Source organism: Simochromis diagramma, unplaced genomic scaffold (genome assembly GCF_900408965.1).
Source record: "Simochromis diagramma unplaced genomic scaffold, fSimDia1.1 OVJJ01000355.1, whole genome shotgun sequence".
Classification (NCBI taxonomy): Eukaryota; Metazoa; Chordata; class Actinopteri; order Cichliformes; family Cichlidae; genus Simochromis; species Simochromis diagramma.
The window spans coordinates 2,638,941-2,656,772 of NW_024387174.1; the positions used below are offsets into that span (position 1 = coordinate 2,638,941).

General features: G+C 42.1%; 1 protein-coding gene across 4 annotated transcripts; it reads left to right on the top strand.

Annotated features, from left to right (window-relative positions):
• Nucleotides 1-10,519: 10,519 nt before the first annotated feature.
• LOC120744826 (transcriptional regulator Myc-B-like) lies at nt 10,520-17,162 on the top strand. 4 transcript variants are annotated; one of them, XM_040049414.1, is made up of 4 exons: nt 10,520-10,669; nt 12,227-12,268; nt 14,871-15,483; nt 16,225-17,162. In XM_040049414.1, the coding sequence occupies exons 2-4, from the start codon at nt 12,227-12,229 to the stop codon at nt 16,725-16,727; spliced, it is 1,158 nt and encodes a 385-aa protein (XP_039905348.1). In that variant the 5' UTR covers nt 10,520-10,669; the 3' UTR covers nt 16,728-17,162. The 4 variants fall into 4 exon arrangements, with proteins under 4 accessions (XP_039905348.1, XP_039905350.1, XP_039905347.1 ...); XM_040049416.1 differs by lacking the exon at nt 12,227-12,268 and having other exon boundaries at nt 10,521-10,669; XM_040049413.1 differs by lacking the exon at nt 10,520-10,669 and having other exon boundaries at nt 12,130-12,268.
• The last annotated feature ends 670 nt before the right edge of the window (nt 17,163-17,832 follow it).

The following is a 17,832-nucleotide window of genomic DNA, read 5'->3' on the forward strand; positions in this document are numbered from 1 at the left end:
ACATTATTGAAATGTTGTCCGTTCCAGATGATCAGAAACAGAAGGAGTTATATTGATATTGTTGCTGGATGCAGATGAAGTTCTTTTAGACTGAGCCATGTGTTGTGTTGTGTGTCACGTCACATGAATATTCATACCTCAGTATTTGTCCAGCTCCTCCATGTTTCTGAAGTAACGTGCTTTCCTGGCCATGTCCTCATTTCATTTTGTCAGATGTTCACTCATGAAGACATCATATCCGTTCAGTTTCTTTCCTTGTTTCATCAGTGCTGTTTTGTGTTTTCTGTTAGCAGATCTCATAATGACGGCCGATTTGTCACTGTCATTTGTTCAGGGTAGAGGGTGGCAAGCCTCAATGTTGTTGTGGTCCACTTCCACACCGATGGACCGAAGAAAGGTTCTGAAGGTTCTTTTTTTGACATTTTTCCAGTTTTTAACATTTTCTTCTTTATATGATTCTACCTGTTTTAGGTAACACGTGGCTGATGGATGTAGGTGAATACAGTAAATCATGTGATTTGTGTGAAAACTAGTGAGGGAGACCATCAAGGCCAAGCTGGGTTTCTTGGATCCAGAGAGTTGGAGAAACTTCCTTTCTCTCTTTTATCACAGCTGCCCTGTGGCAGTTGTTCTATTGACCCAGTGAGAGAGACATTGTTTGGATCGCTCATCTTAGGGTTTCTGTCTTTCGCTGTTATTGTAGATGAAAAAGAAAAAAACACGAGTTTTTTGCATGCGGCACACAAAGAGTCGCCACTGCTAACCCTAACGTTTCCATTTGTTCAGAGAAATTGCAAGTATCCACTGTCGCTGGCACACTGGACCACTCACTTCAGATATAAATGTATCAATTGCATGCAGTGTTGTAACTGCAGTCAAGCATGTGATAGCGCTAGTGTGTGCATGGAAACAGAAGGATGTTGATAAAGTATATGTAGAGGGGTTACTCACTTCTATAGCTAAGACAGGACAGTGACAGTAAACAGAAGTCGTCTAAGCTGACTGAACAGCACACAGTGTTAGGGTAAAACTGGAAAGCAGAGATAGGCCAACCAGTTTACAGATTTTGGGCTATTGGATGATGACGCTGTGTTGGACGAAAAGCTGCAGGAACATATGTTGAGGGATGGATTGTGTTTGTTGGATCATGTGATGCATCTGAGCTTGTGACCTCAAAAGCATCATTGCAGTAAAGTAAAATTTGTCATGGTCAAAAAAAAAATGCTGCAAAATAGAGTAAGATTTGAGAATAGAGTATTTGTCAGTGGCAGAGCACATTTAGAAAACGAATGCGAAATGAAACTTCTGAGCTACAGAAGTTCAAATCCAAGCAACTGCAAATTATTTGGGAGTTAAATAATTTACATTTTATGTTGGCAGCTGGCTAATGTTCAGCTGTAGGGATAAGCTTTTTTTCCTGAAGAAAGGATCCATTTAGAAAATTGCCATGAAACAGCTGTTATGAAACAGTGGTTTCACTTCATGAGCCTGAACTGCAGACATGTTATGGCTACAGCAAAACCAGAGCACCTGCTATTAAAGGGTAGAATACTAGGCCTGAGAGGAGGGATAATACAAAAGTAGAAAACAGACAAGATCCCACGTTGGCAGATGCATAGCATTAGATACAAAAGCTTATGAGGTGGTTTTGAATGATACCGTGAAGTTAAACTTGGAGCATAAAGTTTGTTATTGTGCCTCTCAAAATAAGCCTTGAACACAGTGCACATGATGTACGGGTGTCAAGATTGTCAAGGCCCAGAGAATCAGCAGGGCGCTGATCAGTAGTTTTTGCCTTTCGCTCTCTCTTTCTTTCTCTCTTGGCCCGCGCTCTGAAGAACAAACACCTGGGCCTCATTAGTGCAGCCAGCATTTAAGCCAGGGAGTGACTGCTATTCATCGCTGGATCGTTGTGTGTGACTCACGTTAGCGAAGTCAAGTTCTCAGCAAAGTTACTCTCGCGTCTCACGTTTTTGTACTAATGTGCACTTGCTCTGTTTATTGATTCCCTGGACCAATTCCCGTGTTTCCCGAGTGGTGAGTGTTGGAAAGACAGACTGGTCACGAGGGTGGATTGAAAGAAGAGGAGCGAGTGTTTTTTTTCCCGCTGGATTCCCTGGAGCCCCTGTCCACCATCACAACTTGTATGTAGCACTACCCCAGCACTCTTTGTATATACACCTGGTGAAGATTGTAAATAAATTCCCCTGTGTCCATCTGAGTTTTGGAGTCCTGTGCGTCAGTCTTCAAAAGTGAACTGTAACAGTAACAATCCAGCCATACCATGGACTCAGCAGACTCCGCCCAGCAGCCTGTCTTTTCTCCGGAAGTAATATTGGAACGCCGCTAGCCACGTTTACCCAAGCCCTCGCTCAGGACGTGGTAAGCCCACCCACATCACCTCCGTCTAGCTATCCAAAATTACCGGTTCCAGAACCTCCGGCAAGAGAGCCCCTCGTTCCTTCCACACCTGCTTCCTCGGAGCAACAATCTCTGCCTGCACCGGAAACTTTTTCGGGTGAGTTCCATAAACGTGCAGAGTTTCTGACTCAAATAACGTTACGGTTTAGACAGTTGCGGAGGACTTATGAGAGTGATGGGGCTACGATTGCCTTTTTTGGGGGGGGTTGACATAAAAAAAAAAAACAACAACATCACACTAAGCAATCTGAGCCAAGTAAAAGAAAAATAGCAACAGTACAGTAAATAATTGTGTCTACCACCCGTTTACACATTTGACTTGACAAACCTAACCTGCCATTCGAGTAGGCTTGCCCCTCTCACTGTAGTTTGCCTCAGATCATCAGGTAAGTATTCCATTAGAGAGGGCGCCGTATATCATGGCACTTTTCATTCCAGGTGTAAAGTGCCGATTATTTATAAAAGGTGTTACTTAACTCATTATAGGCTTACTTTCAGTGTATTTGTTAATATCACGCCATGATTTTATATAAGTATCAATCATTACGTTATTTTTTTTTTCATATATTTGCTCACTAGTAGAGCAGCGATATGACCAAAAATATTTATCACGATACACATTTGAAAATTTGCGATAACGATATAACTGACGATATAATTGACACGAGACAAAATACTTTACAACTCCTCAACTTTATTAGTGCAAAGAAAAACCATCTATGTATTTTCACTTAAAGAAGCAGCTGTTTTTTATGTGCATTAAAGTTATATAAAAATGTAACAGTGCAAATGCAAATTCCTCGCTGACAGTTTAACCAAAAGGCATTTTCAGTGGAAATTACCCGACACATCCTCAGCATAACCATGTATAATATCCACAAAACTTAAAAGAGGTCATACACACACAATACGGTAACATTATGTTGAAGCACAGGACGTATCACTCCGCGAGGCTCCTGCCTGCACTTGCCTTCATAGAGCACAATGAAGAAAACGTTCCCGCTTTCAAATTCAAACAAACGCACAGATTTAAGTAGGAACTAAAGGCCGGCAGTGGTGGACATTAAACTGGTTTAGATGAAGCACACATAGCAGAGCAGCAACACAAAAACATACCTCAAACAACATACCTATTTTATAGGTGCCAAAATGCTCCAAAATGAAATTCAACAGACAGAAGATAAAACTTTATTAATCCCTCGGGTGGGTTCCTCTGGGAAACGCAGCCATGTTTGAAGCACAGGTATGCAAATATATGCGTCAGTGTCAGAAACACTATCTTAAAAAATAAATAAATGGATGCTGTGCAGCATATAACCATTTCTTTTTTCTTTTTCTTTTAATACGTCAATTGTAGATTTCATACAAGAACAAAAGTTTGCACAGTGTTCCTGTAGCTGTTTGTGGCACAGAAGCCGTGATGAACACACTGATCAGTGCAGCTGCCAAGAAGAAAGTGGAAATACAATTGTACAAAATGTACACAATAAAAACGTGCACATTAAATGCGTCTGCACCAAAACAGACAGGGACGGTCATGACACAGCGGTGGTCGATCAGACAAACAGACAAAGAAAGGTATACTTATGGCTCAGCAGTCATGTAAATGAATGCAAAATAATAATTCTTAAAAATGCACTTACCATTCGTAGCTCTACCTGAAAAAAATAAATGCACCAAAACAACAGAAATGTACTTGTTTTGGGCGGTGGCCGAGCAACACTCGCTCGTGCTTCGAATTTGGCATTTTGGTGCCACACATGGTCCACGGGTGAAAATAACCCTCAGAACAGCATTCATTCAATGGTGATAACAGCTAAATGCCTAAAGCTCTCACTGTGGGTTGAAAGCCAAACACTAAAAGTGAGTTTTAAGGCAAACTTTAAAAATGTGCATGTGCAATAGCAGCAATTCATTAAGTGATTTAAAAACATACAATAAAATCTTTAAAATCACTCCTGAAACACACAGGAAGCCAGTTTTTATTTATGTTTATTCAAGTTTATTTCCTGAAATCCGTTTGAGGTACAGTGGAACCCCGACTTACCAATACCCCTTTTAACGAAAAATTCAAGTTACGAAGGCGCTTAACGGCAATATTTCTGCCCGTGGTACGGCAAAATGCCCACATAACGAAATCCGCTGGCTCTGACTGGCTGAGCCCAGAATGCCCACAATGGCTTCCGACGGCAGAGCTGCAAGAGTTGGAGGCGATGCAGCACTCATCAGTACAGCAACAATTCAGCGAGGAGGAGGAGGAGGCCGTGATACCATCGGCCGATATCAAGGACATTCTCCGTGATTTTCAGAGGGTGGCCGATTTTGTCGAAAAAAAATCACCCTAAAAAGAACTTCACCGCTCGTGCTGTAGAGCATTTGAGCGACGTCTGCCTCTCCCACTTCAGATCCATTTTGAAAAGTAGACAGAGACAGACGTCGTTAAATAGAGGCCAGCAACAAGCCAACCTTCAGGTGAAAGTGTGCCTTAGAAGGCGAAAAGCGATGAAAGTAGCAGTAGTGATTAGTTAAAAAACATAAAAATGCACCAAAAATAGAAAATTTAAAAAATATATAAAATAGAAAATAAAAAATATTATACAAGTTTAAAAAATATGTAAGTTTTAGTTTTAATGTTTAGAATGTTATGTACACGTACATATGTATGCATGCGTGCGTATGCTTCCTTGAGCCTCCGCCACCTCCTCCTCCACCAAGAACTTCGTCTCCAGCCAGCATCGCCTCACTCAAAAGGCGCGATGGGTGCTTCGATTTACGAAAATTTTTGTCTTACAAAAGACCCTCGGGAACTAATTAATTTCGTAATAAATTAAAATATTTCACTTAAATCACTTAATTAGTACCGGTAAGCTTAGCTACTCAAAATAGAAGTAATTCATTAAAATGGGCCCAAAATGTAGACCAATGGCACATTAAAGCTTTAAATTACAGGCAGCTAGCAAGCTCGCCCAGCCTTACTGAGGGTTTATAACAGGAAGTCTCCAACATTCTCCAAAATACCTCTTTTTAGAATTTCCACTACATCGGTACAGTGCAAACATCAAAGTCTCTTTGACAGTCACGTTGGTGGATGTTAGCAGCTACTTAAGCTAGTCATGGTTAGCCACCATGTTAACGAGCCAAGCTAGCCAAAAACACGTGCTAGCCCTCTGATGCTAACTCTGAGCTTAGAAAGCTAATTTAGCTCTGCTGGTTAATGACTCACCTTTCTGTTCTCGCCGGACACGCAACTAACACACCTGAGGTACATTACTGATGCGTTCAGCGACAGCAGGGAATTTCCAAACACGTCACTTTTCCTCCAGTGTTTTTTTTTTTTTTTTTAATTGTCATCAGTTCTTCTTTCTTTGAAGACATTTTTGAAAACACATTTGCTGCATTGGTACCTGTGCCTCTCTGGTTTGAAGCAAGTCCCATATATATAGTTTTATATATTTCCATAACACTCCAACGTGGCTGGACTGGGACAAAAAAAATCGGCCCGGGCATTTGGACTAGAGACCGGCCCACCAGGTATTGTCAGAAAAGCCATAAAGCTTTTGAATGAAAACAAATGCTGTTGTGACAGTGATGTACGCTGAATTGTTGGTATATATGTATCAGTCTAACGAACTTAAACCTACAGCATCCTGCCTATTCTGGTGTTCTAAACAGTACTTAGCAGAAAAGAAAAGACCGCTTGGTCAAGTTAACTTACCGAACTATCTACAACACATGTTGGAAATTAAGACGGAGACGTGTAGAGGTGAGACATGGTCATTATTGAATATTAAAATCAATAAATGACAGATTTAGTTATATTTTCATAAAGTCTTTATTACCACATCAATAAACAACATAGCAGCACAATTTTTTTTAATACCAACCTTTAAAAAGTGAAAGGAGACAGAAAGAAAGGTGAGGAAAAAAATAACATTTAATTGACTTTTTGATGGCAGTGTACACACAGTACAGGTAAAAGAAAGTGAAAGGACAGAGAAGGGTGACAAAGAATGGCACTTTATGGACTTGCTCGGGTGATCACAGTACTGTTATCTTTATTCCACAAAAATAGCTGAATCACATACAGCAGTATTTACGTTAGGGTGACCTCATTTTCATTTCCAAAAATGAGGACACTGGGCCCAGTCACGAAAAACTTTAATACTGCTTGCTTAAAGAAAACGTTAACATATTTAAATGATGCCGTCTCTGTGGGGTTAATGAATGGCAAAAAAAATTGTCATACAGGCTTTTACAAGTCAACACGTGAAAAAATAAAATAAAATAAAAGGGGACGGTTGGTCAACCAAACTTATGTTGAGGAACTTAAAAAGTTGTTTGGTCTAAAGAACCTCTTAAACAAACAATGTTTGATTAGACCCTGAAAACAGGACAAAGGAACAAAGATTAGATGAATATTAAAATCTATTAAGGACAGATTGTGATTGAATTGTATCAGAAACTATTAACTCACTGCATCAATAAAAAGTCACCTTCAGCACTTCCACAGCAGCAACACTGAACGTATGTTATCACATGGAAACTTTTAAGAAGTGAAACGACAGCAAAGGGTGACAAAGAATGGCACGTGACGATGACAGGACGCTTATGTTTACTGTAGAAAAATGGTTGAGTCATATTGTATGTAGTACTTAGTTAAAATGAACAGACTTCAGGCTTCCAAAAATCACTGACAGCATCTGAAACGAAACAATGACAGATTAAGGCTGTAAGAAAACATCTTTATAAATGCCTAATACTCCGATCCCATATTTATTCTATCTGCTGTCTTATGCATTAAAAACAGGTTCAGATGGAAACATTGTGAGCATTTTCTGAATACTTGACTTGTTTGAAGTAAAGGTAGATACAAACCTATTCATTTGACTGTACTTTAGGTAATAAAGTTGAATTTAATCTTAACTGATACATAATTAGGAATGTTTTGATCTTTTTTATTTCACCTAACCAGGTTACAAAAGCAGCTTTCTCAGCAGGTCACTCTTCTCAGCTACCCTGTCAACGACCATGTCGGAGTCCAACGACCATGTCGGAGTCCAACGACCATGTCCAATGTCCTTTTGCCATCAGCATAAAGATCTCCAGCCTGTTTGCAGACAGACCCCTCCTGAATCTGCTTTTAATGAACTTGAGTGCAGAGAAAGTTCTTTCACAGGCAGCCTGAGTGAGGGAGAGGGTCAACAGGTACTTGTGTGCCAGCCCACGGAGACGACAGGCATCAGACAGCATGTTGAGTATTTGATAGCATCACAGCGGGCAGTTTTTGCAAAAATCACATCTTTTGGTCACAATTTCACCTTCTTCGTCCCGTTCTTCAGATCTTTCCTGCTCCGGTCCTGTACATGTGATGTCTTAAGCCTTTCCCACTGTCCAGCAAAACTTTTCAGTTCTCACTGAAAGTTATTTACTGAAGCCCTGCTGTCAAATTTGAGGAGACATGCGCTGAGGTTTTGAAGAGCATTACTAGGAACTGTTCTGCCCTGGCTAAACTTCCTGGGGTCCAACCATGCCAAATCTGCAAGAAGAGGGGCAGCTGTGACAAATCGTTTGTGCATTGTTTCTATAACTGTGTCCAGGATGGTGTCGTGCACTTTCACCTCATTTCTCAGCATTGATTTGCTTCAGTCCTCTCTCCGGCCTTTTCTCTTCTTGGCCCTCTTTTCAGGTAGTTCAGCCTCCACTTCCATGTCTGCGTTGTCCTCACTCTCCTCGAGTTTCCGATTTGTCTGTTTCACAAATGTGTCTGCAGCTGACTTCACAGTTGGGAAGTCCCGGGCGATGCTTTTGTGGCAGTGTGGGGTAGCATAACGTAAGCAGCAAGAAAGGTGATAAGTAAACAGCATCAGCAGACTATAAAGGTTCTTTTAAGTATACTTCTACAAAAAAATCAACCTGGTAGGCAAAAAAAATCCCACCTGCTTTACACAAGACTTTACCCACACCTGTCAGACCAAACAATACAATTCCAAACAAAGAACAGGAACAAGATTATGCATGAAACTGACAAACTCACTTACTCAGCTAAATGGTTTGAGAAGGAAAACACTCAATGACCTCATGACCCTATATAAACAGGAAGTACTGGGGCTTCCCATATACCTGTCTTAAATATATGACCTGAATAAATGGACAAACATGACCAAAGCAACATAAAGAAACATAATTTACCAGACATTTGCCTGTAAACAGAAGAAAATTCAAATGACCTGATGGTCAGTAGTGTTTGCTTTAAAGAACATGCATGGATGTAACAGATGTAACTACTGCTACCACAAACAAACCCGGGAGAGTGTGTTAAGCAAAGTTACACCAGCAATGTCTAAATGAAAGTATTATGGCTGACTGTAAGTGGTAAATGAGTTCATGCCAAACCACTTTGTCACAGGCAGTCACCATGTGATGGGCAGAGAATGTCCTTCGCTCAAACACTAAGAAATGTCTGTGTGTTAACACAGTTTCGTGCTTCTTTAAAACCCCGTGCTCTGGCACAAACAGCTAGGTTTTCTTTTTCAATCTTTTCAGCGTGAGCACTGCATCAGTGAAGAGGCATCATCTGGTTTTCCAAAGTGTCCAAAGATATTTTGCAGGGCATCATACTGGATGTCCATCATAATGGACCGAGGCGTCTGTGTCTCGTCGCTTCTTGGGTTTGTTTCTCCCACAGATTAACCCTGTGATAAGACTCCTTCATGAACACGGCTATGTCATTAAGTAAATTAAAGAGTGATCCACTTTCAATGACACTTTGTGTTGTGTCAGCAAGCACAAGATTAAGTTTGTCTGCATAGCACCACACATGCACATGAGCTGGAGGTTGGACAGTCTCTGGCCCTTCATATCTGAAGCACCATCTGTTGCATTCCCAGTGCACGTGGCCTTGTCCAGATTCAGATGCTCTAAAACTCCAAAAGCAAATTTACAAAGTGCTGCCCTGTGGATGCTTTGCGCCTCGCTATGGAGACAAGCCTCTCCTGCACAGCCTCAGTAACATACCTGATGATTACTGAACACGGATCATAACCTGTGATGTTTTGGGTTGTGTCTGGCTGAACAGAGAACCTGCCAGCTTTCTGGACGTCACTGTTGATGCTGTCTTGAATGAGATGGCCGAGTGCATCAGTCACTGAGTTGACAGTCATTGTGGAAAGTAGGGTGATGAGACACCTTCTACCTCTTCATCCACTGGACTCATGCAACTTCTTGCTTTTCTCATTGCAGTCATTCAAACGTTCTCCAAGGCACTTATCATACTTGCCTAATAACACAATCAGAACGTTACCATGATCGATGGTGTTCTCACCCCACGTGTGCAGCCTCGTTCTCCACATGCCCATAGCTGAGTCCCCTCTCCCCAAGTACTTTGACCACAAAGTCACAGAGCACGAGTCTCGATTCACTCGTGCTCTGTGAGCTGACAACTGACTGCCAGCAAACAAGCTGCTGATGTTGCCTTTTGAGCACCTTAAGAAAGAAGCTTCAGCGCAGGTCTGGTGTGTAGTGCTCTTTTCATGTCAGTCCGCCCTGCAAATCCCCGACGCACAAAGCAGAAGAATAAACGTCAATAAAAAGTCAGCACAATGAAAATAAACTTGGTTTATAACTGACCCAGATAGACTGCAGGTCATAACTTCTGACCTGAAGTTCCTCCGCCCCTGGAACCGCCCCGGGTCTCTCCTCCTCCTGCGTCCCCTTTCCCTCATCCACCTGCTGGCCTCCACCACTTGCTAATGTTACTGAATCTGTGGAAGCTCCACCACAGACACCACCAAACAGTTGAGTTATCTTTACATATTTGGCAGCGTCTGCCTGAAGGGCTTGTTTCCTTTTGGCCCTCATTTTTTTCTGCACCTTCTTTCTGTTTTTTCTTCTCCGTTTTCTTCTGTTTGTCTCTGATGAGATTGCTTTCAGAGCCGTTGCCCAAACGAGGGGGAGGGTGCATCCGACCTCCTCGGCTGTAATTGGTCCAGCTCAGAGTCGATCATGAACAACTGGCCAATCCACCGCCTTTCATCGTTTATGCCGTTACAAAAACGCGGCCTGTCCAGCTGTGCACTCCAACACACTCTTACTGCCTCTGCAAGTTCAGTTATCAGTTACCACAATAATTAAAAACAGTTCAAGTTGGACTGTTTGTTAAAAGTAACTTTAATGTTTTAATACATTAATGTTATGGGTTCAGTTTTCCATTTGCATCCAGGTCGCTGAATGAAAGATTTTAACCTCCTGAGTAAGTCAGTGAATCATTAAGACAGTTTTTGAGATTCTTCACTCAGTGTGTTTAAAATCTTTCTCAGTCTCACGTTATAATTTCTTTATTTTGACTTTTTTATTTTCTTTCTAAATTATCAGCTTTTTTCCAAACCTGTTAAATTGTTTTGTTAATTTAAACATGTTGCTAACACCACTGCAGCTTTTTGTTACTTCCACACGCAGCTTCCTCCTGTCTTCCACAATTCTCTTTTTGTACTTCCAGTGATTCACCACAGGATGGCGCTCCATCTCTTTGCTTCTCTCTTTCAAACCGAGGCAGACGTTTTTATTTGCGTGAGAAGTTGTCAGATTTATAGTAAACAGGAAATACTTTGTTGCCATGGATTCTGTGAGTCAAACTGGTGCAGCGGTGTGACGTATACCTTTGAGTGTGATACAGCCTGACACTGTATCACTGTATGAAAAAGTATCTTAATCCTTGATTAAGGTTGTTATTTATGAAAACATGCTCATCTTTTAAAATGTAAGGCTCGCCTATCATCGGCTCTTCTATTCAGGTCTTTAAATTAGAAATTCCAGTTAGTCGGATGTTTTTGAAGCTGTCCTCGGTTATATGTGGAAAACTCTGACATTAAACTGACCTGTTCCTCCAGCTGGAGTCTTTCCTGGGTTCATGTTGTGTTTTGTCTAATGCCATATTCATGCAGCCTTGCTGGAAGTCAGTTATGTACGTCAGAAAGCCCAGATTACATCTGATTACAAACACTGGGAACACAAATCTTAAACACTTGTTTGGTTTAAATAAATGTGTATTTTGAATATTTCAGCTAAATCTTCTGCTTTGTTATGTTACGTTTTTGAACTTTATGAAATTAAATTTAGGAAAATTAATATAACTTCTATTAAAATGGCACATACTCTATCCACTTACCTCCATCCCTCCATCCACAGACAACAATAAGAATTTATGGTTATGGTTGGTAATGCAGTGTGTTGTTACAGCCACAAGAGGGCAGCAACCTTAAGGTTTTATCTTTAGCAGCAACATTTATATAGATGATATTTTATTAAAGGTAAATGTTATTCATGTTATATTGACTGTATTATAAAAAGCAGGCAGAATTATAAAGAATAATAAATTAAATCTAACAAAAAACTAGACGTGGAAAATGCAAAGATAAACAAGAATCCTGCAGTTTGAGGCAGTGTGGGGTTTTGACCAGCAGGGGGCAGCAGAGTGAAAGGCAGGAGGAGCTGCTGTTAAACAAAGGTTGGCTCAAATCATGAAATAGTGTTGCATGCGGTGGGTTGTGTATTTTATAGTGATATCCGGTGCACAGTGAGTGTTTCTGTAGCACTTTGAAGTCCTCGGAGTATGCCAGAGTATCTGCACCTGTGTGTTTTCCTCAGCTGTGTCCACTTCCCTTAATTAGACCCGTGTTTATTTATGGTGCTGCCTTCACTTTGTTTCTTGGCGTGTCTGTGAGCCTCTTCTGTGGTCTTTGTGTGTCATGGAGTTAGTAAACAGCCTTAATAAACAGGTTTGCTGTTTTTATTCTGGGTCTTCTCTAAGATGCTGTTAAAAAGCTCACCACCCTCCAAAACACCTCCACAGGTAGGTCTTCTGGGCCAGTGGCTTCTCCCCACCTCTCCCTCCATCCTCTGCGCTTCCTGATTTTCTAACTGTCATCCTCTCATTTCTACATTCATCACATCCCCAGAGTACTCCTTCCATCTTCACACTCCTTTCACTTGTTAGCACATTATCATCTCCATCCTTAATCACTTCTGTCCTTTCCTGCTTAGTCGATCATTACAAGTCATTTTCTCCTCCTTTGGTATCAGCCTGAAATACAGCGTACTGGGCTTTTTGCTTTGTCACCTCTTTGCCGTACGCTTAAGCTCCCAGTACTTCCACTTTCTTCAATTTCCTGAATATCCCACTTTTTTTGCTGACCCAAATACCTTCCTGCACTGCCTCATTCCACCACCAAGTCTCCTTGTATTTCCCGATACACCAAACACTTTCTTGGCAGTTTCCTCAGCACTTCCAGTCATCTGCTAAGTCCTTCCTACCACCCAGAGCCTGTCTCAGCTCCTCCCAAACTCTGTGCGGCATTCTTGGCTCTGCATTCACTCACTTCCTCCCACAGACTTCCATCTGATGCCCTCTAGCTGCATTCTCGTTAAATCTAACACTCTTGGCCATCATCCAGTGTTCCTCCCTCCTCTTGAAGTACAGGTTCACCAACAACCTTTTCACCTGCTCATCACCTGTGTCCCCTTCCCTGACACGTCCACTGAAGTCTGCTTCAAAAAGCTGGTTTAAATGTACCTCTGAGGACATCAAATACAGCAACAGGCTGTAATGAAGCAATAAACAGCCGATGCAGCTGTTCCTCGTGACATCTTTAACAGCTAAACATCTGGCACGCCTGTTGCCTCAGTTTCTCTGTGTTTCTGCTTCTTTCCCCTCATTTTTGATGGGAGGGTCTAAGATATGAGGAGAGAAATAAAGGATGTACACCCGGGAAATGAGACCTGGAGATGGTTGAAGCACATTCTTTCAATTTGTGAATTTAAAAATAAATAAATAAATAGTTTCTTCATAGGTCTTGACCATGGAGCCCATAATCTGTTCTTTATATTTCAATTTCATAGATGTTATTTTGATGTTGTCTTTCCCAGAATTAATTCAGATGACATCAAAACAGAGAAAATAAAAAATCACATCAAAGTAAAATAAATAAATATAATAACAGTATATTTGCTGTGCTAAATTCTTGTTTCTCATTTTAGTGGCTTTGTTTATAATTTTTCAAAATAATTGTTTAAATATGTTTTGTTCTTGTTTAAAATTCCTTCTCTTAGGTTAGTTTTCCTTTAAATTTTTATTTTATTCTTTAATGATATTGTAATTGTTTTTATTTTATCAAACTTGATTCATTTAATACATTTTCTATTAGCAGATTACTGCTTTTGCATTCGGAGCTCGTGATCCTTTTCTTCGTTCTGTTGTTTGTTTGTTTATTCAATCCAGGTTTTCTTTCGATAAACATTGTTTTGCTTGTTTGTTTTCATGACTTCATCACGGGATAAGAGCGGGTTTCCCGGAACTTTGTTCCTTTACATCATTTACAGTCACGACCACCCTCTTACCATTCACAAAAAGTACACGTCCGCTGAGTAAAATAGTTCCCATATTTTGCACATCTTCTTGCTGAATTTAAAGTAAAACTAATACTACAATCAAGCTTTTATGGCAGAAATGCACTAAAGGTTATTTTCTAAAGGGTCAGCAGCACATCGATAGGTCCCGTTTGTTTACTACGTAGTTCGCATTTGGCGGGAAGATTGTAGTGCCGGCGGATGAAGATAAAAAAGCCGGAGTATTTAATGTGTGTGAAGCAGCTGATGGCTGAGTTTCACGCTGAGACGGCAGAGCAGCTGGGCGACACTGAGGGACCGTTATAACGTCTGTTATCGAGAAACTGAGGATTATTTAAGACTGACAGGCTCTGCTGGACAAAGCCCGCTATAAGTTTACTCGTTACTCGCTTGAGCATTTGGACCTTTTTCACGTTTTCACCTTAACTGTTGGAGAAAAACGGTAAGTTTATGTCTGAAGCTTTCTGGATGCTTTTCTTTGCTGTCGTTTAACTTTTCGCTTAGTCAGTTTAAAATGTGTGCCGAATTTATCCCTGATGTTCGTTCTTCGCATTTTGACCGTTTTTCCTTTGATGCGTGACTCTGAATAAATGATTCAATGTTATTAAACTAGCGTCGCGCATTTTGACAGCTGAGTTTCGCATATCTGCAGAAGTTCTCGCCTGTCTGGAGACTTCTTTACTCATACTGAAGCTCTGTGTTTAACTCTGCTCTGCAACCTTTACTTGTGTCTTTTAACCGCATATTCTGTTCTTATTTTTTGATAAAATTACTACTTTTAAAACTGTTACGCATGTTAAATCCCGAGTTTTAATACATTTGAGTGAGTGTGTCTGCACTGCAGATGTGTGTAGTGCTGTTTACTGATGAAGGATCTTTGCTTTCTATTATGTAAACTCGGGCTTTAATCCAAAGAAAGCTAAACTAGCTGTTTTTTGAATGGAGTCTGGCATGCTTAACTGATTCTCCTGCACTGTTGTAATATCAGATGATTTTTGATGTTGTGGTCATGTGCTTGGCTCAGGCTGACCTCCTGTTGTGTTTCTCAGGCCGCCGTCATGCCGCCGGTGTTGAACAGCACAAACTACGATTATGACTACGACGTGGTCCAGCCCTACTTCTTCCTGAATGGTGAAGAGGAAGACTTCTACCCTCCTCCACGCAGCCAGCTCCTGCCGGCTCCCAGCGAAGACATCTGGAAGAAGTTCGAGCTGCTGCCTACACCTCCCTTGTCCCCCAGCCGGAGACCCTCCCTGTCTGCCGCCGACCACTTGGAGGCGGTGTCTGACCTCTTGGACGATGACCACAGCTCCTCTGCAGCATTTCTGCAATCCTTCATCATCCAGGATTGCATGTGGAGCAGCAGCTTCGCCGCCGCCACAGAGCTGGAGAAGGTGGTGTCAGAGAGGCTGGCCTCGCTGCGGGCCCGCCGGGACTCGTGCAACACTAAGACCATCACAGACAGAACAGCTGACGAGCAGGTGGGCGGGTCTCAGGTGAGCGCTGGGTACCTGCAGGACTTCCACACCTCGGTGACAGACTGCATTGACCCCTCTGTGGTGTTCCTGGGTGAGAAGCAGATGGATGATGGTGTGGCGATGGAGGTGGGGTCTGAGCTGAGACTGGACTCGCCACCACCCAGCAGCAGTGACAGCGAATCAGGTGAGTTTTATTTTGAAAAGCCAGCTCTTTAATCCTGAGTATCAGAGTCACTGAACTCTGATTTTCTCCGACCTTTCCTTCGCTTCTCATTTACCCTCTGAGACCAGTGGTTAGAAACAAAGAAGCATCAGGTAGGATCCACTTGCATTTTGGGAAATGTAGTAACCCAGTGGTTTTCAGAGTATCTCAAAATACTGCATCTATTGAAACAGCCCGGCTCAGGTGCGTTGGGGTCCAATCAGCTGACTGAAGTGAACTCCTTAAAATCAGTAGCTAGTTTTCTTCTTGCAGTCAGTACTTTTACATCACAGGAAGTGCAGAGGACAGTCAAATGATGTGGGGGCTCTCAGTGAAGCCGTGCCTGTCATCCCAGATCAGACCAGCTGTTCAGAAAGCTTCACCACAGGGCTCTTTCTGTGGTGAAGCGTCACCATTATTTTGACGCTATAGTTACTGTGGATAGTAGAACATTAAAACGTAACCTTAGTCTGAATTAAGCTGTGGATTAAAATATCCACCAGTACTGTCAGTGTCAGCAGACATCTGAGAAATGTTTTCATTGGCCGGTAAATGTCTGAAAACTATGGAAGCGAGGAGTTCAAGGAGGGCACGTTTTCTGTCTCGCTCTGCTGCTTTCACTCGTTTTCTGTACCTCACTCGTCCATCAGCAGGACGGTGGTTTTGGCTCAGACCGCGATCACTTTTATTTACACCAGAATGTTTTTCCTTGTTTTTTCCCAGAAGAGGAAGATGACGATGAGGAAGAGGAAGAGATCGATGTGGTGACAGTGGACAGGAGAAAGTCATCTCGGCGGTCCCACACCTCCCCTCTGGTCCTGAAACGCTCTCACGTCAACATCCACCAACACAACTACGCTGCCCAGCAACCCCCTGAGAAACGTGTGAAGGCGGAGAGCAGCAGCGCGGCACCGAGGCAGAGCGGCGGGCGCCGGTGCTGGAGCCCGAAATCGGAGGGCGAGGACAACGACAAGCGCAGGACTCACAACGTGCTGGAGAGGCAGCGGAGAAACGAGCTGAAGATGAGCTTCATGGTTCTGAGGGACGAGGTCCCAGCGGTGGCCAACAATGAAAAAGCGGCGAAGGTGGTGATCCTGAAGAAGGCGGCGGAGTTCATCATGGAGGTCAGAGAGCAGGAGAGGAAGCTGTTGGCAAAGAAAGATGAACTGAGGAAGAGGAGCAGAGAGCTGAAGCAGAGGCTGCAGCAGCTCAGGACTTCACCTTAACATCTGCTCAGTCGTTCTAGTTTCTTCACTTCAGGTTTTAAAGCTAAAATAATGACCGACGTCACCTGAATGCAGCACGCTGCCCGTGGGGCTCGCTGCTCGTCTGCAATCAGGTTTTCTGTTTTTTATTTATTTTTGTTTTTATTGACTATTTTAATTTAAAGTAGTTTTTCAGACATTCCGGTTTATGAGGCGACAATGTGAATAAATATGTGTCATAACTTTAATTTACAGCTGATGATGAACAATAATTTAATTCACTATATTTAATCTGTTCACTCCCTAAAGCTTTTGTGATTGTGTATTTTTAATTTTCAGAGTTTATTTTTATATATATTGTTTTTGTTCAAAAGCTTTTTTTTGCACTAAAAGTACATCAGAAGTGTTTTCATCCCTTCAGAATAAAAGCCTTCCACATGTTGGAGCTTCTCTTGATCTCAAAGTGTCTGCTTTGTTTCTGCAAACCTCCCTGTTTGTTTGTAAGTCCCAGAATTCATGTGGCGGTGTGAAACGTGCCTCAGGCAGCCGCTGGATCCCCCTAGAAGGATCAGCTTAAACCCACAGTGATGTTACCCCACAGTCACTGATAAACTTCAAGTTTCAGTGGAAGTGTTTTCAGCTTCTTGTAACATCTGAGGGTGGAATCGCCAAGTTGGTTCCTTAGAGACAAATTCCGCCTCTTGAAAATGATCCAGCGCATATTCCTGTGGGTCATTTTCATGGCATTTCCTCTGTATTCTGGCCTGAGCTGTTTCTTTTCTGGGCTCAGTCATTACTCAACATTTCGGCTGCGTCATCGGAGAACATCCGGCCCAGCGGAGCAGCTGAGGCTGTCGTGGTGCGGCGCGATTTCCACACTGAACACGGGGTGAAAGTTCAAACCAAATCAGCTGCTCTGCATTTACCAGCCGCATCACTTTAAGAGGGTCAAAGGTCAACCGGCATGGCTTTGACTGAACAGTATCTATATACACACAACTCCCTACGCTAGTAGTTAAATAATCTTTTAACTGAATAGCTGTCAAAGTTAATTTAACTCAGGACCACAGAAGAACGTAACAATCAAACACACTCGAGTTAGTCACATAATTTAATGTAAGTTCAG

What these genes read in the sequence shown, in the direction of transcription:
- LOC120744826 (XM_040049414.1), top strand. Translation starts at nt 12,227, where the DNA reads ATGCTGTTAAAAAGCTCACCACCCTCCAAAACACCTCCACAG. An exon ending in CCTCCAAAACACCTCCACAG is followed by an intron (nt 12,269 to 14,870) that starts GTAGGTCTTCTG and finishes TGTGTTTCTCAG; the next exon opens with GCCGCCGTCATGCCGCCGGT. An exon ending in CAGCAGTGACAGCGAATCAG is followed by an intron (nt 15,484 to 16,224) that starts GTGAGTTTTATT and finishes GTTTTTTCCCAG; the next exon opens with AAGAGGAAGATGACGATGAG.